The sequence below is a fragment of the Camelina sativa genome, chromosome 6 (assembly GCF_030686135.1).
Source record: "Camelina sativa cultivar CO46 ecotype springtype chromosome 6, ASM3068613v1".
In the NCBI taxonomy this organism is placed as follows: domain Eukaryota; kingdom Viridiplantae; phylum Streptophyta; class Magnoliopsida; order Brassicales; family Brassicaceae; genus Camelina; species Camelina sativa.
The window spans coordinates 25,581,353-25,606,091 of record NC_141885.1 but is presented as its reverse complement, the minus strand read 5'-3'; the positions used below and the strand labels follow the sequence as shown (position 1 = coordinate 25,606,091).

Below are 24,739 nucleotides of genomic sequence, written 5' to 3'. Positions count from 1 at the left end.
CATTCATTAAGATTTGATTTTCGAATATCTAATCGTATTATTTATATATAAACACAGCACTTGTCCTTTTCTTAATAATATTTTCAAGGCAAAAAACTATAGCATTTGATGGTTTTGTTGGAGGATCAAGAAACCAAAAGAAGACCAATTGTGTGAACAAAATAAAGCTTTTTATATTCTATTAATAAATTATGTGGTTTTAGTGCAACGCACCATATTATATAATCTAATCCCGTTTTTTCTCTTGTCTTGTGGAGGAATAGCTCCTTTGTTAATGTTTTATCATATCAGAAAATTAGACCTAAGTATATATACCCTGACAAGTTCAAAACCATATATATATATATATATATATATATATATATATATATATATTCAATTTTCTAACGTGGATCCTCATGAATATATACATGGTTTTGGACTACTCAGGGCTCGTTCATCTATAGACTGTAATTAATCCACGATCTACTCTAACGTTTACATACAAGAGATATTTGATTGCGAATACAAAATATGATTGATCGGTTGTAGCTTAGTTTAGTGTTCCTTATGTTTTATTGTTCTTTTTCTTAGATTGTTGTTGTCAAAATTAAAGCATGATAAAAAATTTAAAAAATAAATAAATAAATAAATAAAGCATGATGAGACAGACAAACTCCTTCATCTTACAATATTGAGATTAAATTTCAACAATATGTTGGCATAATCTCTTCCTAAATCATATTATGTGGTCGGGATTACAAATCTAATGGGCTCCATCATAAATTTCGTAGTGGTGTGACTTGTTGAGAAAAAAATATAAACATTTTTTATAAAGTATCTTGCAAAGTTATAATTCAAGTCTATATCTTTAAGTTAGAACTTCATATTTCATAGCCAAATGGTTGTAGTCTATTGATTTACTAGTACTAGTACTAGTCAAGTCAACAGATACACCCATATTCTTACCAGCTAATTGACATAATAAGTTACAAAATTACTAGAAACTTCGATTATCAGTAATAAGAATAACACTTAGGAATAATGAAATTTAGTGAATGAAAATTAGGTGACCTATTGCTATCAAGGGAGTTAAGCAACAAATATTTTACCCCTGATGAAATTTAATACACTACCTTATTACATGTACAATTTAAAATATGCATATAATTGGTATTCACAAGAATGATATACCAATATTTAAAATAAAAGGTCACACACGTGTATATAACAGAAGTATAAAACCTTATATATACAATTAAATGGAAAAATTGGAAGGCTAAAAATATGAATTAACTTGAACCTATTTAAAACTTGCATCAGATAAATTAGTTATCTATGACGAAAATAGCATGTAAAATGGTATTTAGGTCACCTCTTAAGAGAAAACTGTGACACTTATGTGCTGCAACTAGTCATGAAAAGGGTATATGAAAACAACAATTGAGTTTTCTTTATATCATATATAACATGTGGCAGACACTATCCCTTTCACAAGTTTGAATTTTGGTTGCAAAGGGGGAAAAAACTCAAAAAGGCTTGAAAGGAAACGAAGGCCAGGGCCAAGTGATCCCTTAAGATTAATGACAATGACCATCTTCTGCATGGGCAACTTCAAGATTTGAGAGAGTACTCTTACATCATAAGAAAGCTACATCTCTACATAGAAACACCATTGGAGAGTCTTCTGCAACAACTCAGTAACTGTTTTAATTTATGTCTTAATAAAGACTCAATCAGTTTGTGACAAATCAGTCGTCTCTAGGCCCCTATTGAATTATATGGAGAAATAACCAAATAGATAATAAGCCTTTGCATAAAGTTTGTAACACAATCATTTCAGAGGCATAATGTTACACCCCATATGACAAGTTTTGTCTATAATTAAGGTCGTGAAACTATTAGATTAGACTAAAAAAATAGAATAAAAACAATGATCATATCAAATGTGAACGAGTAATTTAAAGCTAAGCTTGTGTCTTAGTGGGCACAAACGATAACAGTAAAAATAAGGAATAAAATGAAATAATAAGTACCTCGTAGAACAATTTCTCAAGAAGTAGGGACACATTAGAAGATATGTTGTGAGTGCTTTCTGAAAGAATTAACAGTGAAATAACAAGGAAAAAATTTATTAACAAGATTCAAAGCATAGAGCCTTTGTGTAATTAAGTTCAATGAACTAGCTAGTAAATCTTGGAAATCTCATCTTAGAACTAAAATATAAGTCATTCAAAACAAGGAATGATTAAGCATCAAATCCCAAGTATTTCAAGACGAAAGTGACAAGTGAGTTATTGTCTATTGAGGGTTATAAAACATAGAAAAAGGGTTTATCTTCAAGCTATCTTCACGTGGTAAGTGGAGCCATTTCCTCACCCACTGCACTAGATAGAAAGTAAGTAACAAACACGGGGAAGAAAAGGACTTGAGAGATTACACGAAAAGACATTTAAATGACTTAGAAATTGAGCAGACAAGATTTAGGAACCAGAAGTAGTAGAAGAAGAAGAAGTGCAAGTCTTAATGGTTGTGCTTGAAAGTCTCAGCAAAGTGGAACCACCTTTATTTGGAGAACAATGTCACGAGCCCTATGGAGTTACGGACCCCTCCTCTAAGCCATGTCTTGGCTTGCGCCACGTGGATACTAATATGATATGGTAGGATCAATATCTTGAATCTCAGACTGACTCATTTGACTGATAGATTGATACCACTCACCAAAAAAACTAACCACACTGTGTGGGAAAAAGATTGTGGGGTTGGCCAACTTTTGAGAAATCAGAAAGAAACCAACACTGTGGAAAAAAATATTTATGCGACTGATAGTAAAACAGGAGCGGTAACAGTAAGGGTCACCATTTTATTCGTAGAACATTTTGCATGTCACGTTTCAGATTTATATTGGAATATTGCCCGAATTAGCTATACTCTATTGAAACATGATAGAAAAAGGCTACCAAATTTCTTGATCAAATCATGCTTGTAACAGAATCATATGAGAATATTCGAAAATAATAAACTAAAACTGTAAAAAATATCTATGCAAAATATTAGATCGTTTTTATCGTAACATGCATGCTGCTCTCTACTGTTCTAGACTTTTAGTATAGAACCAAACTCACTCTTATTTGTATGGTATGAGTGTATGACGATAATTCCCATCCTTAATCTTCACACATATATATAAGATAGAATAGAAAGGTTAAATCAAAGACAAAAAAAAACACACACACATATAAGCATAAATGTCACTTGTAGTTGACTTGAGTAGTTAGAGAATCAGGGTTAGCTTACAAGCAAAAAAAAAATGATAAGTATGGGATATATAAAAAAGTTATATGGATTATGGTTTCCGAAAGCCGAATAGGATACAGCACCGACGATTTATTGGCATGTAAATATATAAACATCGCAAGAACCACAACATGCGAGATACCATAATCAGAAAGAGTAGATATTTGCTACAGTGCTACACTATACATGAGTACATTTTTTTTTTTTTTTTTTTTTTTTTTTTTTTTTATTTCATGAGTACATGACTCAATATGTGATTTCAAGTTTTAGCAGAATGAGTAGTAAAACACTCAAAAGGATTCAGTAGACAATTAGAAACACGACGATAAACATTTATGTGCACAGCACACGTACGATGATGAGTATATCAAATTTGACAAATTGTGATATAGAACTTCATGGATTTGGGTTTGCAAGACAATTCATTGATTCATAGATGTTTACAAATAGAAAACGTCGTAGTATAAGGTACCAAAAATAAAAGAAGAAAAGGAAAAGCCCATTATTGAAAGGCCCAATATGAACCGACCCGTTTCAGAAAGTTGGTTTTTAAGTCTACTCAAAACCTCTCTAAAACGGAAAATCTCAGCTTCTCTCTCTTCTATTCCGGTTTTTGGCTACCACCGTCTCCGAAGAGGTATGAACTAGTTTTTGTATCTCTGATTCAGCTTCTTCTTCTTTTTTGTTTCTCTCGTAAAGTTGGATTTTTAACAAATTTGGTTTGTTGATTAGGTTATGGGTTTTGTCTCAGGATACACGGAGCTTGAGCAACAGCAGAGAAGTCTATCTCGTGTTTAGGGGTTTCGAAGAGACTAACGAGATTCGTGGATTTCGTCAATTCCTGGTAAAATTACTATCCCAGTTTCGATTTTTTTCATCTGAAACCTGTTGATTTTAATTTGGTTCTTTGTGTCTTTTGAACTACACGAGTTATATGCCCTTATTGAAGCTTGATACTTTGTCTGTTAGGTGTTTGTTTAAATTCCCAAGAGAGCACTTATACTTTGATTTTAGAATTAAAAGCTACCCTCGTTCTTATTTTGTAATGCGTCCGTCGTACGTGTATACAAGGCCCATAGAACTGATTTGGAATTCTTCTTTGTTCCAGGGTTTTCTCTAGATTGCTGTTTTCTGGGGATATAAGGAAAACATGGAACCCAACAAGCAAGATAATAATTTGTCATTGACACCTACTGCTCAAATCACAGCACCTCCAATTCTACAAGATGCCTCGTCGTCTCAGCCAGGTAATTCATTAGCTTTCCAAGTAGTTGTTACATCTAAGGTTACATGCTGTTGAATTCCTTTATATCTATTTCACTTATTCCTGGTAGAGAGTTTGTTTTGTCTGTTTCGTTCTTCCAATTGTTATTGAAAGTGTGTTGTTGGGTTTTCTTTGGTTTCGTGATCCTTAACTCTACTAATTGACGTCTCTCTTTTACTGCAACTTTCAGGTTTCTCTGCCTTACCACCTGTGGTTCCTCCTTCTTTCCCCCCACCAATGGCCCCTATACCAATGATGCCACATCCTCCAGTTGCCCGCCCACCTACTTTTAGGCCACCTGTTTCACAAAATGGTGAAGCCAAAACCAGTGACTCGGATTCGGATTTAGACGATGAACATTTTGAGATTTCTGAAGGGAGCAGGCAGGTCAGAGAAAGACAGGAAAAGGCAATGCAAGATCTGTTGGTAAAGCGTCGTACTGCTGCTGTCGCAGTTCCAACAAATGACAAATCTGTTAGGGATCGCCTTAGACGACTTGGGGAGCCTATTACTCTATTTGGAGAACAGGAAATGGAGAGAAGAGCTAGGTTGGCTCAGCTTATGGGTAGGCTTGATTTGAATGGGCAGTTGGATAAACTGCTTGAAGCTCACGACGAAGATGCGGCTCCAAAAGAGGAAGTGGATGATGATGTACCAGAATACCCTTTTTTTACCGAGGGTCCAAAGGAACTTAGAGAGGCTAGAATAGAAATTGCCAAGTTTTCTATCAAGAGAGCTGCTGTCAGGATTCAGCGTGCAAAGCGGCGGAGGGATGATCCAGATGAAGATATGGATGCAGAGACTAAGTGGGCTTTAAAGCAGGCTAGAAACATGGTCCTTGATTGCAGTAATTTTGGAGACGATCGTCCTCTTACTGGCTGCTCCTTCTCTCGTGATGGAAAAATACTTGCCACATGGTATGTCTCTCTTCTATCTCCTTCATACTCTCTCAAGCACAAACTAACTTATTCTCCACATATAGTTTCTTAGGTGTGAAACATTTTTGCTCGTCTCTAGTTGATTAGAATTACCTGGACTAGACTACATTCTACCTGCATATTTTAGTTTCATTGATATATCAGTTGAGAAGTATGTTAATAATCCTATTCTTAAATACTGAACCTGCTGATTTTCCTCAGTTTCAATTCCTTACATCTTTATAAAAACATGATGTTAGTTAGGCGTACAGTTTTATCTTATAAATTACATACTCCATGTCTAGTGCATTTGCCCTTTCTAACTGCATTACACATTCTCGAGGTTCATGACTTGTGTGGTACACATAATCCCTCCTCTGTTTAGTAATTTGTTTTTTCTTTGTCTAGTTCTCTAAGTGGAGTTACGAAATTGTGGGAGATGCCTCAAGTTACAAAAAAGATTGCTGTCTTGAAGGACCACAAAGAACGTGCAACTGATGTAGTTTTCTCCCCTGTGGATGATTGTCTAGCAACTGCTTCTGCTGATCGAACTGCAAAGCTGTGGAAAACTGATGGAACGCTCCTACAAACTTTTGAAGGTCATTTGGATCGTCTTGCACGGGTTGCCTTCCACCCATCAGGAAGATACCTGGGAACAACCAGCTTTGACAAAACATGGAGATTGTGGGATATAAACACAGGTGCAGAGCTGCTTTTGCAAGAAGGCCACAGTCGCAGTGTCTATGGAATTGCATTTCAACAAGATGGAGCATTAGCAGCTTCTTCTGGGCTTGATTCACTCGCACGGGTTTGGGATCTCCGCACTGGTAGGAGTATTCTTGTCTTCCAAGGACACATCAAGCCTGTAAGATTCTAGTTTTGTTCCTTTGGTACTCTACTTCTCTTAATTTACTAACCCTTATTTCTAATCTCCTCTGCTTTATATGCTTCTCCAGGTACTCTCAGTGAATTTCTCTCCTAATGGTTATCACTTGGCATCTGGTGGTGAGGATAATCAATGCCGTATTTGGGATCTGAGAATGAGAAAGTCACTGTACATTATCCCAGCTCATGCTAACCTTGTGTCTCAAGTGAAGTATGAACCACAAGAAGGCTACTTCCTGGCCACTGCCTCGTACGACACAAGAGTCAATGTAAGTACTTCTGTAGTCCCTTTCCTAAGTACTTTTTCGTTAATCTTGTGTTTCATCTGCTTATAGTTTGATTCTAATTTCTTACATTTTGTGTAACAGATATGGTCGGGAAGAGATTTCTCGCTCGTTAGAAGCTTAGCAGGGCATGAGTCAAAAGTTGCCTCGCTCGATATCACTGCAGATAGCTCGTGTATCGCCACTGTATCGCATGACCGCACCATCAAGCTTTGGACGAGCAGTGAAAATGGTGAAGATGAAGATGAAGGGAAAGATACAATGGACATAGATATTTAGAGATTAGCTTGTTAGAGAGAATCATTAAATCGTTATTGATATCTTGTGGGGATCTATACAAATTCAGGATGATGATGGCACATTGTCTTTGAGAATTTCTGCCATTTTGTTCAACAAAAGCAAATGAGTCAACTTTGTTTACATGAGTTACTTCAAACCATCTTTAAAAAATTACGTTGCTATATTAAGATTGTACAAGAAACTAAAGTAATGGTTAAGTATTTGTCAGAGGCAAAGCAGGAGAGACATTTGCGGTTAGAAACTCTCTAGCTCAAGTTATAGTTGAAGGCACTGGAGATCATTGCTGTGAATATATGACTGGTGGTTGTGTCGTTGTACTTGGGAAGTAAGTAACACCTCATTTTCTCAGCCTTGAGCCCGAAACCACCAGAACCAAGAACTTAATAATGTCTTAAACGCCATATGTCATAATCGTTTCTCTCTGAAACTGCAGAGTTGGTAGAAATGTAGCCGCCCAGATGACAGGTAGATTGGCATATATCATTGACGAGGACAATAAACTCCTCCCTAAGGTTTAACATTACAAATTCTGCTAATAGATGTGGAAAATGTTTTCTCTAAAGTTTGTGAAACATTGAATTAAACGCAATGAACAGGTGAACAAGGAGATAGTGAAGATCCAAAGAGTGACTTCACCAGTGGGACAAACACAGCGTAAGGGCATGATCCAAGCTCATGCGGTAACTAACTAATTCTCTCTCATTCCTGTCTCTTCACGGGTACAAATCATCTCATGAATCGCACTATTATGATAGGATAAAACGGGAAGCAGCAAAGGAGCAATGATAGTAGAGGAATGGGACAAGCATCTAGGAATGTTCTGGCAACTAAAATTAAATCTAATGGTAGATGGTAATTGTTGCTCAGTTCAGACAGCCTTAATGTAATTTGCTTCAGTTCAGCAGTTCTTCATATTCTTCTCCTCTCTCTTCTTGTCAACTTTCTTCTGCTTCTCTTTTCTCTCCTCTTTCTTCTTCTTTTGCTCCTTCTTCCAAAGAAGTTCATCCTTGTCCTACAAAATACAAAACCATCCTCTACCTTCTCTTGGACAGCTTTTGACAATGCAAGAACTTCCGTAGCTAAAGCCGTTTTCTCTTCATCCCTGATGGCAGGATTTGCCGTCAGCTTGACCAATATATATGCGCTTGCAGCTTTGAAGAAGAAGACAATTTGGTCAAGCTGATGGCCAATATATACCATTTGTAAAGTATTCCATGAAGAAGAAGAATACATTTGCACCAAGGGAAGGAGAAGGCATAAGATATAGTTAGTATTATTACCTATTTATTATTCTGCACCAAGACAGCTACAACTAATAAAGTTTACAATCCAAGTCAATAGGTTAATAAATATCGACTTGGATTGTAAACTTATTAGACTCGAGTCTCTTTAATTAGATTTTAATATACTGTTTATGTAATCAAAATATTAAATTGGAAACAAGTTTTTTGACTTTTATGAGTTTTTTTTTTATAATCTTTTGCGGCCCAATAGAGAGAGACCGAACGGCCCAGTAACAAATACCCCAAAACTCCTCCACTCTTTTTAGAGCTGCCTTCGTCTCTCTCTCACTTTGAACCCTGTTTCCATTTTCCAATTCCAACAAACTACAGAGCGGGGAGGATGTGCAAGCCAACGAGGTAACAATAATCCGATCTCAAACCCTAAAAAAATTTGATCTTATATGAGCTTTTTCATTTGTTTTTAACCTTCAATTCTTTTTTTAATTTTTTTTTCTAGTATGTATGCATACGGGAACGAGTCAATGACCGACCAAGCGTTTGAAAGAATTTATGAGATTTTGGATGCTATGACTGCAAATCTCGGCCAAAAGAGTTATCAAGAACTGCTGGACTTGAAGAGCGCGTTTGAGACTTTGCTGAGTAAAGTGACGGCAGCGAGGGAGAAATTTGACCAACCCTAAAATATGTTGTCTGCTTTTTTTTTTTTTTAACTACTGTTGTTGTGTTCATTGGGGTAGAAATTAAAGTAAATGCTGTGGTGGATTCTGACCTAGAGAGAGAGTTGCGTGGATTTAAAAAGTTATGTTCCTTGTTTCAATTTGAACTCTTTCTGCTCTTCTCTTTTAAGTATAAAAAGTTGCGTTTTTTAGTTAACTTGGAATGATGATGATGATACATTGTCTTTGAGAATCTTGACATTTCATTTAACGAAAGCAAATGAGTCAACTTTGTTTACATGAGTTACTTCAAAGTTCAAACCATCTTAACAAAAAGATTACGTTTCTATATTAGATTGTACAAGAAACTAAACTAAATGTTTCTGTATTTGTGGCTTCTCTGAAGAACAGAGCAACTAAAGGTTCTTCAGGTTGCAGATTTTACTTGTACCAACCAGCAAGAAAGTGTCTAAGTATGAAACATAAGGCACACGCTAAAGCCTGCAGTAGAAACAAACAACAAATGGCAATTATTATTTCATTACATACCAACAGTGGTGATATACATATAACTGAGACTGAGACTGAGACCTACCTGGAAGACGAGAAGATGGATGCAAAGTGACTTTTCTGATTTAGGACCAAATAACCTCAAGTAAACATTGACCAGTGTCCCATCTTTTGTGCTGGTCAGTAATCCGGTCGCAGTATCATACCTAGATATTTTCAAAAGACGAGATGAGTGATGTGTCTCTTCTTTAATCAGTCTACAAAAAGAAAGAACACAAATATGGTTACCTCGGGAGACGATGGCGCGGACATTTCACAATGCCAGCAAGCTGGAGAGTTATTATGTTAGATGGTTGAAACATGAGTTGACAAGATTTACGTATGCTACAGAAGAGTAAAAGTAGATAATAAACCTGAGGAAGCGATAATAGAAAGTTCAGAACTTGAGGAAGAAAGAAGATGAGGAGGGTTTCACTGCAACAGAAGAGAAAGATGGCATGGGAATCAGTTGCATGGTCATGCACTAGCTGGATATATGATGCAAATGATGGATCTGAGACTTGGTAGTTTTCATGTAATAGTGAAGTGCATGTGCCTCAGAGTCTCAGAGAAGTCGGTTGGAAGTATACCTGAAGTGACCAAGAATGCCAACAACTGCCATAGTCATTCCAGCAAATACTGTGTATGTGTCTCCAACAAAAACTGAAGAAGGATACCTAACAGCAGAAGATTGCAGAGAATGGTCAGAAAAAAAAGCATCACTTCCACCAAAATAAAAGCACGTTTAGCTGTGAGCGATTTTACCAATTGTAAGCAAGCATTGCCAAGGACGTGGCCATCAGCGGTTGAGTAAGAAATATCGAGAAGGCATGAGCTTGGTGATACTCGGGATCAGTAGATGATCCGATTTGCATAACATTGTGTATCAGGATCTACCAAAAAAAAGTGGGATGTATCATATGTTAACCCAAAAAGGAACAGGGAGAGAAGAATTCAGAGACATTATATATTGACTACAGGACTTACAGCAGCAGCAATAACAACAGTCTGGCCGATTTCAAGGCCATTCAGACCAGCGTGTATGTTTATAGAGTTTGTACAAAACACGGCAAGTAACCCCATGTATAACTTATATATCCGTCCTGCCACATTAAAACATCTATTGAGCTAATCATAATCATTTTACCAACTCCAAAAATATAACTATAGAAGTCAACCATGTATGAAATGAGTGTAACTTGATCACTACCTAGATCAAGCCCTTCCAAGCCAATAAAAGCAACTAGAGGTTTGGGTATAACAATAGTCGTATGTCCAGCATAAGCCATGAGCAGTGGAAGGGTAGCAAAAGTTGGCAGGACAAGTTTCCTATTGTTTGTAATTGACAAGAAAGAGAACCATGTGAACCAAAAACGACAAGCATGTGAATTTCATCAAAAGAAAATTGATAGAGGAATTTGAACTAACACTCTCCAAGGCACATCAAGGACATCATCTACAAATCCAAGCAAAATCATGAAGCATATAGAAGCTAGTGCTGCATTATACTCCACAAGCCACTACACAGAGTCATCAAAACATTTATAATGAGAATCACACTACAACCACAAGGGTCAACAAAAACAAGACCCATCAAGCTTGCACACACTTACATTTGAATCTTCAGTAAAATTGAAATACTGAAATATGATCGCCACGATCAAGAAGACAACTCCCACAACAATGCCCAATGATTCAGGCCTGTGATGACATTGCAGTTTTCAAAGCTGATCAAAAGAACTAATGAGAGGATTCAACTCAGAGAGATAGATTTAAAAAACAAAACAAAAGACTCACACTTTAATATCTCCTTGAGGAGTGCCTCTTTTGTTAATATCAAAACCAAACATGTTACGCCTAAGAACGTATCTGGCAGCAACAGGAATCATCTTGAGTGTGACTAAGAACCCAACCAAGCTAAGCCCCGCGTTTATTAGGATCGAGCGTTTGAGCTCGTTGTCAACCTTGTAGTGAAAACAGAGAAGGTAGAGATAGAGCGAACAGAGAAGAGTAGAGATCACAAAGATCACTCCCAGTTTCGGCTGCGCGAGACGGAACGCCTCACCGGAAGCAGCAACGGTCTTTCGGGTCATCTTCTGCTCCGGTGGCGCTGATTTGGGTTCCGCCGGATCCGATTTGTTGGATACTGACATCGTGGAAGCTCTCTTACGAGCTGCCATGGCGGATTCGTTGCCTCGTTTCGTCTCCCTCGTTCGCCTGAGAAAGGTAGGATTCTTCAGAGCAATTCCAGTTATGCGTCACAACGACCAATAATGATTCGCCACGTGTGTGCAATACGACACCGTGTCATGTTAAATAAAACCTTAAAAACTTTAGGATTAGGACTAGCGCATTAACAAACCTATGTTGTGTTGTGTCATAATAATAACTTAGGTGACATAACATATGCCATTGGGAATTTTGTTCAGAATTATTTATGTAGCAAACAGATCAGCGTGATATATGTATAATATAAGATAATTATTGACAAATTCAGAATTCATATTTAGTTAAAAGATTATCTAATAAATAATATAGTTATTATCATAAAAATTCAACAAACTTTTATATAAATACATGAAATTGAAAAAAAAAATTATTTATTTTGAAATTGTTTTGACCGATTATAATATGAAAAGATCTATCTGTTCGATCGGCTATTAGCACCGGAACTTTAAGATGAAACTCTTGAAGAAGAAGTAGGACTAGGAGACGCTACTTGACTACTACTTTCTTGACTTCCTTCATCGGCACTCGGAGATGAAATTCTTGAAGAAGATGTATCACTCACAGAAGAGTTGCTGCTAGACTTATCTTTGGATATTCCATTACGACACAAGTTTCCCATTGATTAAGGTTTAAAACGTCTAACAATATTTGTATACGGTTTAAACTTTCCAACATATTGGATAGATTCAAACTATCCAACAATATTTATATTCGTACATCAAGCTATCCAGCAATATTTGTTTCCGTAGACCTTATTAAGTGTACAGATATTTGTACACATTATTAAGTGTACAAATGTAATTTGTTTAATACTTAGGGTTTCAGATGTCTGTACTGCAATAGTTGGTAAAAATTATATTTGTACACTTAATAATGTGTACCGACATTTGTACACTTAATTATGTGTACAGACATTGTACACTTAATAAAGTGTATAGACATATTGTACACTTAAAAAAGTGTACGGATACAAAATATGTATATAATATATTTAAAAATTATTAAACATAATTCATATCAAAATTGTAAAGAAAAAATATATAATTTTTGTATTTAAGAAGTTTTCTAAAAGAAAATTATATTAACAATTATTTTAAAAATAAAAAATAAAAAGAAAATAAAATGTACAATTGTATGAAGTGTAATTAAAAAAATTGTTCAATGACAAAAATAACTGAGAAAATAGACCAACAGTGATTAATTTGGTTTTTTCTAATTATGTTTGAAAAATATATCATTTTGCCAAATAACTCTTTTTTCGGTTTGATAAAATTAAAAAATTTAAGGTTTAAACAGATTTTGAAAGGGCGTTAGCATAGCTAGTTAGTTAGCACGAAACTCGTAGATTGCGCATGTGTTTTTTCCGAATAAAATTATATCAAAACTATTATAAATCCAAACCCATTAATTCATCATAGTGGCAACCAAGTGTATATACCAGTATAAATCAATTAAAAAAAAACAATTCCCGTAAATAATAGGAAAGTGAAGTAGGCACTATGTGTCCCCACACGGTTCCATTGAGACAAAAAGGCATATGTATGTGTGTGAGAGTGGATATAAGTATAAGTTGGGTCTTGAACAGCATTGCATGTTAACTAATTCACACAGAAAAGAAAAAAAAGAGTTAGAAAAATGGGAGTGTGCGTAGGAAAGTATTGTTATGTAATGATAATTGTGTTAGTGTTGGTGTTGGGAAACGAAGTGAGAAGCCAATCGTTAAAAAATGGTTATTATTCAAGTTCATGTCCGAAAGCTGAGTCGATAGTAAGATCCACTGTTCAATCTCACTTTGATTCTGATCCCACAATTTCCCCTGGCTTGCTTAGGCTTCATTTCCATGACTGTTTTGTTCAGGTTTCAATTCCTTTGTTTCTTATTTAAGCTTGACCTCCTTGTATCAATTATATGCAAGTTAATTGATTGTCAACTTTAAACATGACATATTATTAGGGTTGTGATGGCTCGGTGTTAATCAAAGGGAAATCTGCGGAGCAAGCCGCTCTAGCAAATCTCGGTCTAAGAGGGCTGGAAGTAATCGATGATGCAAAAGCCCAGCTCGAGTCTGTGTGTCCAGGAGTAGTTTCATGTGCAGATATACTTGCACTTGCAGCTCGTGACTCTGTTGACTTGGTATGCAAGTTTACTAAACTTAGTTAGGGCACTTATTTTCTATGGTAATTTTCCCAATTACTAATATCACCTGAGTTCCACATATGTATGGGAAACAAGAGTGATGGACCAAGCTGGCGAGTACCAACGGGTCGTAAAGACGGGAGAATCTCGTTGGCATCGGAAGCATCGAATCTACCTTCTCCATTTGACTCTGTTGCTATTCAAAAGCAAAAGTTTCTAGATAAAGGATTGGATACTCATGATCTCGTTACTCTACTCGGTATGTCTATCTATTCATCTATCTGTCTATCAATCTACATTTCTCTTTATTGATATTTAAAGCTTATTTTTTAATTTCTTGTTAAGTTGGTTTATTTTTTTTATATTAAAACTCTATACATACGTTCAGATGAAATATAAGTAGAGTTTGAGACATCCTTGCGAGTAGGCCATCTTAAAGAGTAATTAATTACACTTAGTTGTGCGTATTGAACATGCCATGATTTGTTTCTTCTCTGATCCATTATATTCACCTTTTCCCTTCCAAGTAGTTAGCATATCTCAATAAATATATATCTAACCTATACGAGGACAGGTGCACATACAATAGGACAAACCGACTGTCTGTTCTTCCGTTACCGTCTATACAACTTCACTGTGACCGGAAACTCCGACCCAACCATAAGCCCATCGTTTCTTACACAGCTCAAGACTCTTTGTCCTCCCAATGGAGACGGTTCGAAACGTGTTGCTCTTGACATCGGCAGTCCCTCAAAATTCGATGAAAGTTTCTACAAGAACTTACGCGACGGCAACGCTATTCTAGAGTCAGACCAACGGCTTTGGTCGGACGCGGAGACAAACGCCGTGGTGAAGAAGTACGCAAGTCGTCTTAGAGGCTTGTTAGGGTTTAGGTTTGATTATGAGTTTGGTAAAGCTATGATTAAGATGAGTTCCATTGATGTAAAGACAGACGTGGATGGTGAGGTCAGGAAAGTTTGTTCCAAGGTGAACTAGTTTGAATATTAAAAACATAGCATACTAATAAATAATGATTCTCTATGTTTCAGAATTTTAATTATTAAATGTTTCGTAATGTATTTTGATCTTTTTTTTTTTAGTGTGTTGTTTGTCTTGAAAAAGTGTAAAATATTGCATTTGTTTGAATGGTAAAACTATATATGTACTATACTTTCATTTGACAAACAAAAAGAATATATAGATATGTACTACACTGTGTAGACTACACATTACATACTGTACTCTTTTTTTTAACACTTTTTCCTTCAAATTAATTAGTGAATGATAATAATAAAGGTTAATGTTCTTTAGTTTTGGTCAACAAGTCAATCAAAATTTTTCCCTTTTTTCCAAGATACATTGACCTTTTTTCTAATAATAATTATCTAGTCAAAAAAAGTTCATTGGTTATAGATAATTTTACTAGATCATGTTCCATTTTTACCAGTATAGTCCTGTTTTGCTATATTCACTTTCTATCAATTACTACTGTTTTCCTTTTATAATGATTTTGAGTAAAAAAGTGCAAAAGTAGGCATAAAAGACAAGTAAATTCGAATGAGGAAAAGACAGTTAAATTCTAGTTGGCAAAAAAAGAAGATAACCAATGAAATTGTGACAAGCAAACAAAGAATATCAACTTCGTTCTCTCATTTATTAATATGAGCGTGATCCTCGTGTCGGTCTTAGATAACAATACTCTAGTTTTTGTTCCAAACCACTAACTAAAGATCTGACCATTTTGTTCCATCCGAGATTTTTTCAACTCACACACACATACAAAAAAAAAAATGGTCAGATTAGCGATTTCTTTGTTTCTTGTTGTTGTTTTATGCTCTTTTGCATCGCCTTCCTCTGCGAGATCATTCATCACCACAAAACCTCGTCCGATTGATTCGTTTCTCCCTAAACCAAAGCTAGAGGTAGATACCATTTTTTTTTATATTTAGTCATTGCAAGATTTGTGTGATCCATGAACTGCGGAAACAACTTTGATTTGATTCATTTTTTTTTTGTTCTTTTTAATAAATATTTTGGGATCGAATAATTTTCAGAATGCGGGTGTGTGTTCGTACACGGTGATCATTAAAACAAGCTGTTCATCTGTGTCTTACACTAGAGACAAGATCAGTATTGCTTTTGGTGATGTCTACCGCAACGAGGTCAGTTTTTGTTCTGTTTTTTTTTTTTTTTCTTCTAATATTCGTTAGTCTGTTTTGCATCTACATAATTTTCATTTAATTGGATTGCTTTAATAACAAATTAATCCGTAATCAATCCAATTCGATATTTGAAAATTGAAATGTTTCTTTTGGTGTTTTTTACACGACGACCTGTTTTTAGAATAGCTTTGTATTTTTGGTTTTTGCCAAGCTGGTAACATCTGGATTTTGAGATCCAAGAATCTTGGCTTAGGTTTGACCAATCTCAGCTTCCTAATTTCGATAAATTAATATTTCGATTTAATTATAAATTTAATAGTTAGACAAAATTAATAAAATATAATATTTCTAACATTATCAATTTATATAAATCATAAGTAATAATAACTTGTAGTTACGATGATGCATACAGAATGTGAATTCTCTTGTTTATTTTGGTTTTTTTTTTTTTTAACTTTGTTGGTTAGGTGTATGTGAAGAGACTAGACGATCCACACTCGAGGACTTTTGAAAAGTGTTCGTCAGACACATACAAGATATCGGGACCGTGTATGCGCGACGTCTGTTATATCTACCTCCTCAGGCAAGGATCCGACGGCTGGAAACCAGAGAACGTTAAAATCTACGGCTCATCCATCAGATCTGTCACTTTTTACTACAACCTTTTCTTGCCTAACTCTGTTTGGTACGGCTTTAACGTCTGCAATGGCATTAGCAACACCAAGTCTTCTTCTCAGCCCATCATCACTGCCTCCGTCGCAGCTATGTAAGATTTGATCAAAACATTAAGCAAGGACTTGTGAGTTGTGAGTATCTGTGTATGATCAAACATATATGATACCAAGTTTTGTGGCAGAACACACATGGAGAGAAGTACAATTGTGTTGATCTTGAGTGTATTTGTTATAAAACATGTATGTTGATGCTTTTGTTCGATCTCTATAGCCTAGTTTTTTTTTTTTAAACAAGTATAAAATAAAAATATCAAGCAAAAAAAAAAAAAAAAAGATTGCAATTTATTATAAATTGATCGAGAAAGACAAAAAAGTAAACCCTATACAGCTTATATTAACATATCTTTATACAAAGGATCCATATCAATCTAGAATTGGGAATTTGGGATAAACGTAAACCCTATATAATAATAACATAGATGGACTTAACCCAGGGTTTGGTCATATAAGCAGCAAAGCAGAGAAATCATCAGTGATTAGAATCAGCTCTGTCCGTGGTGTTTTAGAAGGCGTGTTATAGGAGGATCTCTAGTTTTGAAACTGCCTCTATGTTCTGATCTGTTTTATCTCTATATCTCTATCGTTTGTTTCACTGTTTAGGTCTTGAGGATGGCGGAACTTGCTTTTGACATAGTCGTTGAGATACTTGCTAGGGTTCCGGTTAAGGACTTGCTACGGTTTAGATGTGTCTGCAAAAGCTGGCGTTCGTTGTTCCGAGATGAGAGGTTCATCATAAAGCACAAAAATCATGTTCATGCCCCAAGTACGTTATTTCTATTGGTGGTTTGTTGGCCACGGGATACACCGCGCATATGCACTTATGAAGGTCGCAAGCTAAAGACGGTATTACAAGAGCCTGAACTGTACAATGATCGAGAGAAAAGTTTGCTTTTCATAACTAGAGTCACCGGTCATTGCGATGGACTCTTTTGCCTGCTGCTTCAAGACAAGTCTTTAGCTGTTTGGAACCCTGTTTTGAGAGGATTAAGAAAAGTAGGAAGAATCAATCATCAGCATACTTCGAGTATGATTGGTTTTGGTTACGACCACTCAACTCACGATCACAAAATCGTTTTGATACCGCTCACTATCTCCTATAAAGCACAAGTGTTGACACTTGAGTCCACTGTGTCTAAGATGATTGATTTCCCGTGGAGGACATTTATTGGCTTGAGCCGTGTGAACCCTGAGGGAATCCTGGTGGGTGAAAATATCTTCTGGTCGTTCCATCCTCGTGAATCTGCTACCATTGAAAACGGCGAACATATCTTCGGGTCGTTCCATACACATGAATCTACTACCACTGAAAACGGCGAAAATATCTTGTCCTTTAGTCTAGTGTCAGAGACATTCAACTACTGCTCTGGTCCTGGTGGAAATTTTTTTCATTTAAAGTTGTTGAAAGGAAGTCTATGTGCAGTGGAGAACTGCTACGGTGGTGATATGGTTGTTTGGTGTGCGGAGCATGAGAAGGAAGACAATGGTCGAATCAAATCTTGGAGCACGATCTTGAGGCTGACGGCATCCGATGTGGAGAGGTCAACGCGTTTGCATGTTGGTTCGTTTTGGCTAGGAGCTGTGATAAACCAGGCGGGACTGTTGCTTGTAAAGGTGAGGACACGTAAAAGTGAAATCAAACTATGCGAATACAACTTGGAGGAGAAAACTATGAGAACGGTTGAAACGAGTTTGCGCACAAGTTTAGATTACCTTGAAAACATGGAGGAGTATGTTGCAACGCTTGTTCCTACTAGACCACATCTACTAAGCATTTAGCTTTTCTGTTTCTGACTTGTACTCAAAACCAAACTTTTCTCTCGATCATTGTACGCAAGTGCTCTGTATCAAACTCCCTTGTTCTTCTTGACCTCTACTAAGTATTTTAGCTTTTATTTTTTATGTTTTTATAAAATGTGTCACATAACATCGTTTTTTACTTGATCCAGTCAACACAAAATGCATAAGCAAACCATAAGTGAACACAAAATGCAGTGAGGGCAATGAAAGTAAACCATACCAACAAATTCGACAAAACTCTGATTGTTTGGGGTTTGTTTACTGATATTTAAATTATTCTTGATTCACATAACCATAGTTCTCTGTCGAAGCAAAACATGTGAATCTCTCCCTAAAGGCCATTACAACTTTAGCCAAAAAAAAAAACTAGGAGTGGTGAAGCTCTAAGATAAATCAGAGCTTGAGAGTTAGGCCTATGGGGCAATGATCACTCCCATTAATATCAGGGAGGATGTAAGAATCATGGACCTTTGCTGCGATCGATTCGGACACCAAGAAGTAGTCCAGTCTCCACCCTGATTTCACACCATTTCACCAGTTTAACAACCACAAATATTATATCTGAATATGTGTATCAAACAAACTTAAATACCTTTGTTTGTTTTACGGCCACCATGGCGATAACCCCAATAGGTGTAACCAACTACTCCAGGATGTTGCTTTCTAAAGGTATCTACCAAGCCCTTGTCTAAGAAGTTTGCACCAAAGGATTGCCTTTCTTCTATTGTAAAACCAGCACTTCTTATGTTCCCCTTAATAAAAGATTTGGTGGAAAAGCATGAAAAACGAGATATATTGGTCTTCCACGAAACAAGAGAGAAAAGAAGAATCCAAGTTAGTTACCGCGGGATTGAAGATGTCTATTTCCTCATGAGCACAATTTAGATCACCCGTCAAGATAACAGGCTTAGACTTCTCCAGCTCCTGTAAATGCAAAAGGTTCATTAAGCTTGTGTAACACATACAAAAAAATAAAGAAATTCCACTAGAAAGTATCATACTTTGATGTAATTGCTGAGGGTTCGATCCCATTCTTCGATCCTGTATGACTTGAAAACCCACAGGATCCATTCGTTAAAATTAAAAGAAAACGAATAATCTGTCAACCATAGAAACCAGTAAATATGAGGAGTACCAGTCTTTTTAAGCCATCTCCGGAATTAGGGACATAAGTATTAATTAAGTAGAAGGAGTCAAATTCAGCAGTCACAATGCGTCCTTCCATGTCATGATCTGATCCAGATAGATCGGTACCATATCTAACTGAGAGTGGTTTTATCTATCAAAAGACCAAACTGATTACACACACAAACAATGTAACTTAACATATCAGATCAAATGGACATTAAATAACAAATAAGCACATTCTTCTGTTACCCGTGAGATTATTGCAGTTCCAGAGTAACCAAGTTTTGAGACGCTACAGGACCAAAAACTATGATCATAGCCATCAATAAGAGTTTTCTTAATATCCTCAACATCCTTCATCTGTCATAACATTGATCGATATCTTCAGTACAAGATATATCGAACTTGGTTATGTTTGAAAATATAGAGCAGAAACAACTTAAGAAGGGACTAAAATTATGACCTGGAGTTTAGTCTCCTGCAAGCACAAGACATCAAAGTTTTCTCTTTGGGCAAGCTGCAGAGCAGAGAAGCTCTTTAATTTCAACAATGCTCTCAATCCATTAACATTCCAAGTCATAACCTTCACATGCTTGGTTCCCTCTGGTAGAGAGGGAGGTCTCATTGTCTTTGGGTTATAAGCTTTCCAGTCCTTCTGTGGCTTCTTATGAGCAAGTACAGTCCAGGGTTCACTCTGACTCGGGGGTGATATAATTTCTTCGGTTTTCAGAACTTCACTAGAGATAGTTGATGATGCTTCTTTTTTTGACTGAAATTGCTGCTTACCTAGGAAGATTAGCACACGCAATGTTTTATAATACTCTACGTAGATGCCCGTATTTATTACATAGAATGTGTTTAGTTTAACACACGACAAACCTGTTTTCGTCAATGATTGGCGTTCTTTGGAGATGGCTTTCGAAGAAACTTTAGCTTTCAAAATTTTCTTAGTAGACTGTTTTACTCTCTTCTCCTCGTTTTCAATGCCATAAGCTTCAGAGTTAATGCAGTCATCTTCAGCAGGCTCTTCCCTGTTTCTGATCTTTCTTTTGATCGTGACACTTGCTGAACGAGTGGAAGTAGTCGTTTCCTTTTGTTCTGAACCAGAAATTTCCCCTATCAAGGACTTGGTTTTATACTAAGAGAGAAAATGTAGAATAATCAGAAGCTATAGCAGTTTTGAGGAGCAATCAGTTATCATTCTAATTCAAATGGAACAAAACGTACACGACCACTAGAATGCAAACAAGTATGTGCCATTCATTTTTGCTATTCCACGCGTGAAACAAAAGCGTGTGTGTTCTTGATGTTGCAGTGACATACCCGGTAAATTGCTGTCCATGTGAAGTCGTAACGTTGAGACAAGTTCTTGTTTACGCCCTTTCACAGGTAAGCCAAGTTTCCTATATTCGAAAACCATTGTAACACAAACACACAAACGTTCCACATGTTCTCAAACAAAGAACTCATGTCCATTCACAGCAACGATAAAAAAAGGCAGCAAGAAGAGAAAACGAAAAGAGCATAAACTTGCCTCAATGTGGCTCTAAGTTCTTGAACTGTCATCGCCTCAATTTCCTTTTTATCACCTTGAAGAGTTCCCATTTCATCTCTATCACTATCACTTCCCTAGGCATCAAAAACCAACAAGAAAACCAAAAAAGAAAATAATACTTATTAAAAATTCCAAATTCTCTAATACTGAATCCCCCAAAACTTAGCACCAACCATCTGATCAGTAACTGCTGCAACTATCTTGAGGTCCTTTCTGTTGCTGTTGTTGTTGTTGATAGAGAAAGGTATAGATTTAACCGCAGTATCATTTGACATAAGCCTCTTGTTGAAACTTACTGTTCCTACTCTAACACCAACGATAGAAGAACCAACTCTTAAACTCCTAAGAGGCACCACCAGAAACCTAGAATCACCATCAATCACGAAATTTTCACACAGCAAATAATTCAGAAGATAAACGAAATTTGAATAAGAGGTGATAATTAATTCAGCATACAACAAGTCGAAACTTTAATTAACAGATTTAGACAGAACCGTACTTAGCCAAAATGGACGACGGAGCTCTGGAGACCTAACTGAAGAAGAACCTTGTTCATCGAATTAAGGGCACACAACCCAACCGAGAGAGAAGGGAGGAGAAAAGAACCGCCAAAAAAATAGCGTCTTTTCACAAACGCGATTCCCCAATTTCACTCGCGCGTGCGTACATCCACGCGTCCACTCTCTTTGTTAACTCTTTTGTTCACTACTAACATCATGACTCTGACACAGAAGAGAAAAAAAAAAAACCAAACTTTATACATTCTATATATGTATAAATGACCAATGTGATCCACAAATTCTGCTCTAATGTATCTTTTGTATAAATGCTAAATCAAATTTGTAAACATCTTCAAGAAAGTCAAAATTGAACATTTTGGATGGTTTGCAAGCTTGGAGATGATTGCGGTGGTATGGCTGAGGCTGCTTGAGAGTCACCATCAAGATCAAACTCCAACAGTCTTCTAGTATTTGCTTGAGATGATTTCTTAGTAATGCTTGAGGTTGAAGAGTTGTGAGCTGAAGTTACCACTGAGCTGAAAACACCGGCTTCTTTTAGCTCTTGGATTATAACCTGTAAAAAGATGGAAAAGCTTTTTGTTGGATCAAAGGAACTCAAGAGGGTCATGTAATGTTTTGGATTTGGTCTATTATAAAACTAACTGACCATTGGTGCATATATGCGAGTCAGAACCCCCTTCCTAAGAAGTTTTAGGATCATATTCTCGTCAGTCCATACAACTCTTTCTCTGTACCATTGAAGCATTTCCTCTGAAGTTGAAGTTGAAGCAATGATGAATGCCTGCAGATAGAAAAAGGAGAAATACAAATATATGTGATGAACAAGGACTACACAATATCAACTAAAAAAATATATCAAATCCCAAGCTCACAGCTCTGTCAAACTCTAGCATGAAACATCTCTTGACATCTTCTTTTGTTGGTTTGCAGCCACATCGATCACGTCTTGAAGTAAGATCTGGAAATTTTGAGTAAGTGTAATGCAAAATCGCAGCTTCTTCTAGTTCCATGACGCTGTCACACAACAAAGATGGGATCAGTGTCAGATTAAGAAAGCAAAAGAATGTCTAAGCCAAGTGAGGAGAGGACAAGAACATACTTCGGGTTCTTCATGTAGTTGTTCCATCGATGAGCACCATTGGGACGAAGATGATCTTGAATCCGAGCAGCAGATTTCCCATTTGCATAGGTTAGAAAATAGTTTGGATTGCCACGAGTTGCCTTTTTATAGTTTCCATAGTAAACATCTCTAGGAAGATGTTTAAAATTCTTCTTGAACATTGATACCTACAAGTTAGAAAAAAAAACACTTTGGGTTGTGTAAAAGATAATACTCATAGGAGCATACATCTCAAGATATATAGGAAGCTCCTCTATATGATAATGTTGTGTACCTCAGTGAAAGGTTCCTTGATATCATCTCGCTCAACGCTGCTCTCCTGAAACAAGAACATTAATTTGCGAGTTATCCACATTAATCAAACCGAAGAAATATAAAAGAAAAACCACAATTCCAATGTCTTGAAAGACTTTTTTTAACTCACGTAATTTGCAAAGAGAACTTCATCCACCTCTGCAGGAACATCTCGGAGCAAATTTCTCAAGGAATATTCACGGGTTCCAGAAGGATGTACAAGCTCATCAGTGTCAAGATGCAATATCCACTCCATACCAGCATCCTAATGTATACCAAGCAAAAGGAGAGAGAATGTGAAATAAGTTGGCTATATCATCATTTTCTCTACTGACTGACTGACTGAATAAGTCAAACGTAACAGGTACCCTTGCCATAGTGATGCCCATTTCCATATTCAAGTTTTGTTTCACGAATAATTCGTAATTACATGGTTTGTAGAAAAACTTGGCCAACCAAGTCTCATTCCAAATTCGGCTGTAAACCAAGAAAAATGTGATGGAACTTCAATTGAATGATATAAAATAACACCTCAACAACAACCATTTCACTTTTGATAGATCAAGATGCAAAGAAGCGAAACACGAACACACCAATCAATCACCAATATGTCTAGGCTCTGTCTATATAACCAAAGGTTGTTCCTTTAAATTCTCCATTTTCTCTACTAGATGGCTCTACATCCATAAGGACAAACAAAACACAAGAATAATAATACCTTTTAGCTTGCTCTTCTTCTAATTCTCTTGTCCTGTATATAACATGTACACCCTGCAAACAAATAATAATTTCACTGAGAATTAGAAGGAAAACATAAAAGACAAAATCAGGATTCATGAACAGAGATATAAGCTCACAGGGATGGTCTCCAAAACTCGAGACACATTTGGGGAAGCAGCAGTGCCTTCAACGAATAGATAAAAGTTTGAAACTCCAATGACCTTGTGATAAAAAATCCATGGAAGTGTCTGCTCTAATCCAGCAGAAGTACTCGTCGTTATACATATCTAACACAACCACCCAATCAAAATCCGATTTTTTTCATCATCAAATGAATAAAGTCTTAGCATTTCAAAATAAATCAAGTCTAAGCATCTATCAAAACCCATCAAATTTGGATTAAGGAGGTCTAACCTTAGGTTTAAGATCTGGCTTGTGAGGAAGCTTCCAATCTCGGAGATAAGGAAACGACTGTGTACGGCTCTGACCCAAAAGAGAAACGCAGCTCGAATCAGAGGGAAGAGCTCGTTTCTCGAAGACGGTGGACATACCTGGGAATTTGTATTGATCTTCAAACCACTGCGTAACTGAATCGTTGATTCCGCCTCGCCATTGGAGGAGGAAGGCGAAGCAGGCCAAGGAAAGAGGTAGAAAGGTGATGAGTAAGAAAAGCCGTGAGGAAGACGATGGTGGTTTAGAGGAGGAAGATGAGTAAAGAACCGCCATGTGATGTGAAGGATTAGAGCAGGTGTTGTGATTTTGAGAGAGACGACGATATTAACCTGAACCTGAAAGGAGGAGTTTTGAATTTAAAGGAGCCGTTTTTATCTTCTCAGTTGGGCCATTCTTGTAATTTCTTCAATCTTCGCCCTTATTAAATAAATAAACACTTCTTGGATTAAGAACAAACTTTTATTTTTGCCAAGTACTTAAATGGGGAGTTGGGGAGATTTGGCAATCTAATTTTG

At 36.5% G+C, this 24,739-nt stretch overlaps 7 protein-coding genes and 1 long non-coding RNA gene across 12 annotated transcripts; 5 read left to right on the top strand and 3 right to left on the bottom strand.

Annotated features, from left to right (window-relative positions):
- Positions 1 to 3,800: 3,800 nt before the first annotated feature.
- LOC104793061 (U4/U6 small nuclear ribonucleoprotein PRP4-like protein) lies at positions 3,801 to 7,046 on the top strand. 2 transcript variants are annotated; one of them, XM_087454736.1, is made up of 7 exons: positions 3,801 to 3,913; positions 4,009 to 4,120; positions 4,385 to 4,523; positions 4,731 to 5,457; positions 5,866 to 6,322; positions 6,414 to 6,611; positions 6,711 to 7,046. In XM_087454736.1, exons 3-7 carry the CDS (start codon positions 4,427 to 4,429, stop codon positions 6,903 to 6,905), a joined length of 1,674 nt encoding a protein of 557 aa, XP_087310862.1. In that variant the 5' UTR covers positions 3,801 to 3,913; positions 4,009 to 4,120; positions 4,385 to 4,426; the 3' UTR covers positions 6,906 to 7,046. The 2 variants fall into 2 exon arrangements, with proteins under 2 accessions (XP_087310862.1, XP_087310863.1); XM_087454737.1 differs by having other exon boundaries at positions 3,813 to 3,913; positions 4,028 to 4,120.
- Positions 7,047 to 8,429: 1,383 nt separating this feature from the next.
- On the top strand, positions 8,430 to 9,043 carry LOC104793059 (uncharacterized). The gene is made up of 2 exons (XR_769185.3): positions 8,430 to 8,566; positions 8,667 to 9,043. It is a non-coding gene; the product is annotated as an uncharacterized LOC104793059 (long non-coding RNA).
- Positions 9,044 to 9,071: 28 nt separating this feature from the next.
- On the bottom strand, positions 9,072 to 11,783 carry LOC104793060 (uncharacterized). The gene is made up of 11 exons (XM_010519340.3): positions 11,173 to 11,783; positions 10,989 to 11,076; positions 10,804 to 10,895; positions 10,586 to 10,704; positions 10,363 to 10,478; positions 10,141 to 10,268; positions 9,966 to 10,052; positions 9,750 to 9,810; positions 9,625 to 9,665; positions 9,422 to 9,542; positions 9,072 to 9,327 (listed from the first exon to the last, which is right to left on the bottom strand). Exons 1-11 carry the CDS (start codon positions 11,553 to 11,555, stop codon positions 9,268 to 9,270), a joined length of 1,296 nt encoding a protein of 431 aa, XP_010517642.2. The 5' UTR covers positions 11,556 to 11,783; the 3' UTR covers positions 9,072 to 9,267.
- A 1,376-nt stretch (positions 11,784 to 13,159) lies between these two features.
- Positions 13,160 to 14,931, top strand: LOC104793058 (peroxidase superfamily protein). Its single transcript, XM_010519339.2, has 4 exons — positions 13,160 to 13,461; positions 13,558 to 13,737; positions 13,837 to 13,999; positions 14,315 to 14,931. The coding sequence occupies exons 1-4, from the start codon at positions 13,240 to 13,242 to the stop codon at positions 14,734 to 14,736; spliced, it is 987 nt and encodes a 328-aa protein (XP_010517641.2). The 5' UTR covers positions 13,160 to 13,239; the 3' UTR covers positions 14,737 to 14,931.
- Positions 14,932 to 15,341: 410 nt separating this feature from the next.
- LOC104793057 (embryo-specific protein ATS3A) lies at positions 15,342 to 16,829 on the top strand. The gene is made up of 3 exons (XM_010519338.2): positions 15,342 to 15,662; positions 15,795 to 15,902; positions 16,370 to 16,829. Exons 1-3 carry the CDS (start codon positions 15,531 to 15,533, stop codon positions 16,670 to 16,672), a joined length of 543 nt encoding a protein of 180 aa, XP_010517640.1. The 5' UTR covers positions 15,342 to 15,530; the 3' UTR covers positions 16,673 to 16,829.
- Positions 16,830 to 17,089: 260 nt separating this feature from the next.
- LOC104699384 (F-box/kelch-repeat protein At3g23880) lies at positions 17,090 to 18,528 on the top strand. Its single transcript, XM_010414697.3, has one exon. It carries the CDS (start codon positions 17,246 to 17,248, stop codon positions 18,410 to 18,412), a length of 1,167 nt encoding a protein of 388 aa, XP_010412999.1. The 5' UTR covers positions 17,090 to 17,245; the 3' UTR covers positions 18,413 to 18,528.
- Positions 18,529 to 18,628: 100 nt separating this feature from the next.
- Positions 18,629 to 21,754, bottom strand: ARP (apurinic endonuclease-redox protein). 4 transcript variants are annotated; one of them, XR_015559915.1, is made up of 12 exons: positions 21,616 to 21,754; positions 21,290 to 21,479; positions 21,096 to 21,190; positions 20,885 to 20,964; positions 20,441 to 20,677; positions 20,025 to 20,347; positions 19,811 to 19,921; positions 19,569 to 19,712; positions 19,435 to 19,474; positions 19,277 to 19,357; positions 19,026 to 19,185; positions 18,629 to 18,948 (listed from the first exon to the last, which is right to left on the bottom strand). XR_015559915.1 is itself a non-coding variant. In XM_019226769.2 (12 exons), the coding sequence occupies exons 2-12, from the start codon at positions 21,389 to 21,391 to the stop codon at positions 18,827 to 18,829; spliced, it is 1,503 nt and encodes a 500-aa protein (XP_019082314.2). In that variant the 5' UTR covers positions 21,392 to 21,479; positions 21,616 to 21,754; the 3' UTR covers positions 18,629 to 18,826. The 4 variants fall into 4 exon arrangements, 2 of the variants coding, with proteins under 2 accessions (XP_019082314.2, XP_019082315.2); XR_015559916.1 differs by having other exon boundaries at positions 20,441 to 20,659; XM_019226769.2 differs by having other exon boundaries at positions 19,435 to 19,482.
- Positions 21,755 to 21,858: 104 nt separating this feature from the next.
- On the bottom strand, positions 21,859 to 24,544 carry LOC104699383 (glycosyltransferase-like protein). Its single transcript, XM_019226772.2, has 10 exons — positions 24,186 to 24,544; positions 23,909 to 24,058; positions 23,770 to 23,822; positions 23,420 to 23,528; positions 23,182 to 23,316; positions 23,032 to 23,076; positions 22,737 to 22,924; positions 22,510 to 22,651; positions 22,284 to 22,418; positions 21,859 to 22,190 (listed from the first exon to the last, which is right to left on the bottom strand). The coding sequence occupies exons 1-10, from the start codon at positions 24,495 to 24,497 to the stop codon at positions 21,978 to 21,980; spliced, it is 1,482 nt and encodes a 493-aa protein (XP_019082317.2). The 5' UTR covers positions 24,498 to 24,544; the 3' UTR covers positions 21,859 to 21,977.
- Between the last annotated feature and the right edge of the window lie 195 nt (positions 24,545 to 24,739).

Bases quoted from the DNA above. Each gene is read 5' to 3' on its own strand.
- LOC104793061 (XM_087454736.1), top strand. From the start codon at position 4,427: ATGGAACCCAACAAGCAAGATAATAATTTGTCATTGACACCTACTGCT. The intron at 5,458-5,865 runs GTATGTCTCTCT...TTCTTTGTCTAG, and splicing joins GGAAAAATACTTGCCACATG to TTCTCTAAGTGGAGTTACGA. The intron at 6,612-6,710 runs GTAAGTACTTCT...TTTGTGTAACAG, and splicing joins CGTACGACACAAGAGTCAAT to ATATGGTCGGGAAGAGATTT.
- LOC104793060 (XM_010519340.3), bottom strand. From the start codon at position 11,555: ATGGCAGCTCGTAAGAGAGCTTCCACGATGTCAGTATCCAACAAATCG. The intron at 10,705-10,803 runs GTTAGTTCAAAT...TACAAACAATAG, and splicing joins CTTGATGTGCCTTGGAGAGT to GAAACTTGTCCTGCCAACTT. The intron at 10,479-10,585 runs GTAGTGATCAAG...TTAATGTGGCAG, and splicing joins CTTGGAAGGGCTTGATCTAG to GACGGATATATAAGTTATAC.
- LOC104793058 (XM_010519339.2), top strand. From the start codon at position 13,240: ATGGGAGTGTGCGTAGGAAAGTATTGTTATGTAATGATAATTGTGTTA. The intron at 13,738-13,836 runs GTATGCAAGTTT...ATGGGAAACAAG, and splicing joins CTCGTGACTCTGTTGACTTG to AGTGATGGACCAAGCTGGCG. The intron at 14,000-14,314 runs GTATGTCTATCT...ATACGAGGACAG, and splicing joins TGATCTCGTTACTCTACTCG to GTGCACATACAATAGGACAA.
- LOC104793057 (XM_010519338.2), top strand. From the start codon at position 15,531: ATGGTCAGATTAGCGATTTCTTTGTTTCTTGTTGTTGTTTTATGCTCT. The intron at 15,663-15,794 runs GTAGATACCATT...AATAATTTTCAG, and splicing joins TCCCTAAACCAAAGCTAGAG to AATGCGGGTGTGTGTTCGTA. The intron at 15,903-16,369 runs GTCAGTTTTTGT...TTTGTTGGTTAG, and splicing joins GTGATGTCTACCGCAACGAG to GTGTATGTGAAGAGACTAGA.
- LOC104699384 (XM_010414697.3), top strand. From the start codon at position 17,246: ATGGCGGAACTTGCTTTTGACATAGTCGTTGAGATACTTGCTAGGGTT.
- ARP (XM_019226769.2), bottom strand. From the start codon at position 21,391: ATGTCAAATGATACTGCGGTTAAATCTATACCTTTCTCTATCAACAAC. The intron at 21,191-21,289 runs GTTGGTGCTAAG...TTTGATGCCTAG, and splicing joins CAGCAGTTACTGATCAGATG to GGAAGTGATAGTGATAGAGA. The intron at 20,348-20,440 runs GTTTGTCGTGTG...TAATCTTCCTAG, and splicing joins CCAATCATTGACGAAAACAG to GTAAGCAGCAATTTCAGTCA.
- LOC104699383 (XM_019226772.2), bottom strand. From the start codon at position 24,497: ATGGCGGTTCTTTACTCATCTTCCTCCTCTAAACCACCATCGTCTTCC. The intron at 22,419-22,509 runs GTGAGCTTGGGA...TTCTATCTGCAG, and splicing joins TGCTAGAGTTTGACAGAGCT to GCATTCATCATTGCTTCAAC. The intron at 22,191-22,283 runs GTCAGTTAGTTT...ATCTTTTTACAG, and splicing joins CTCGCATATATGCACCAATG to GTTATAATCCAAGAGCTAAA.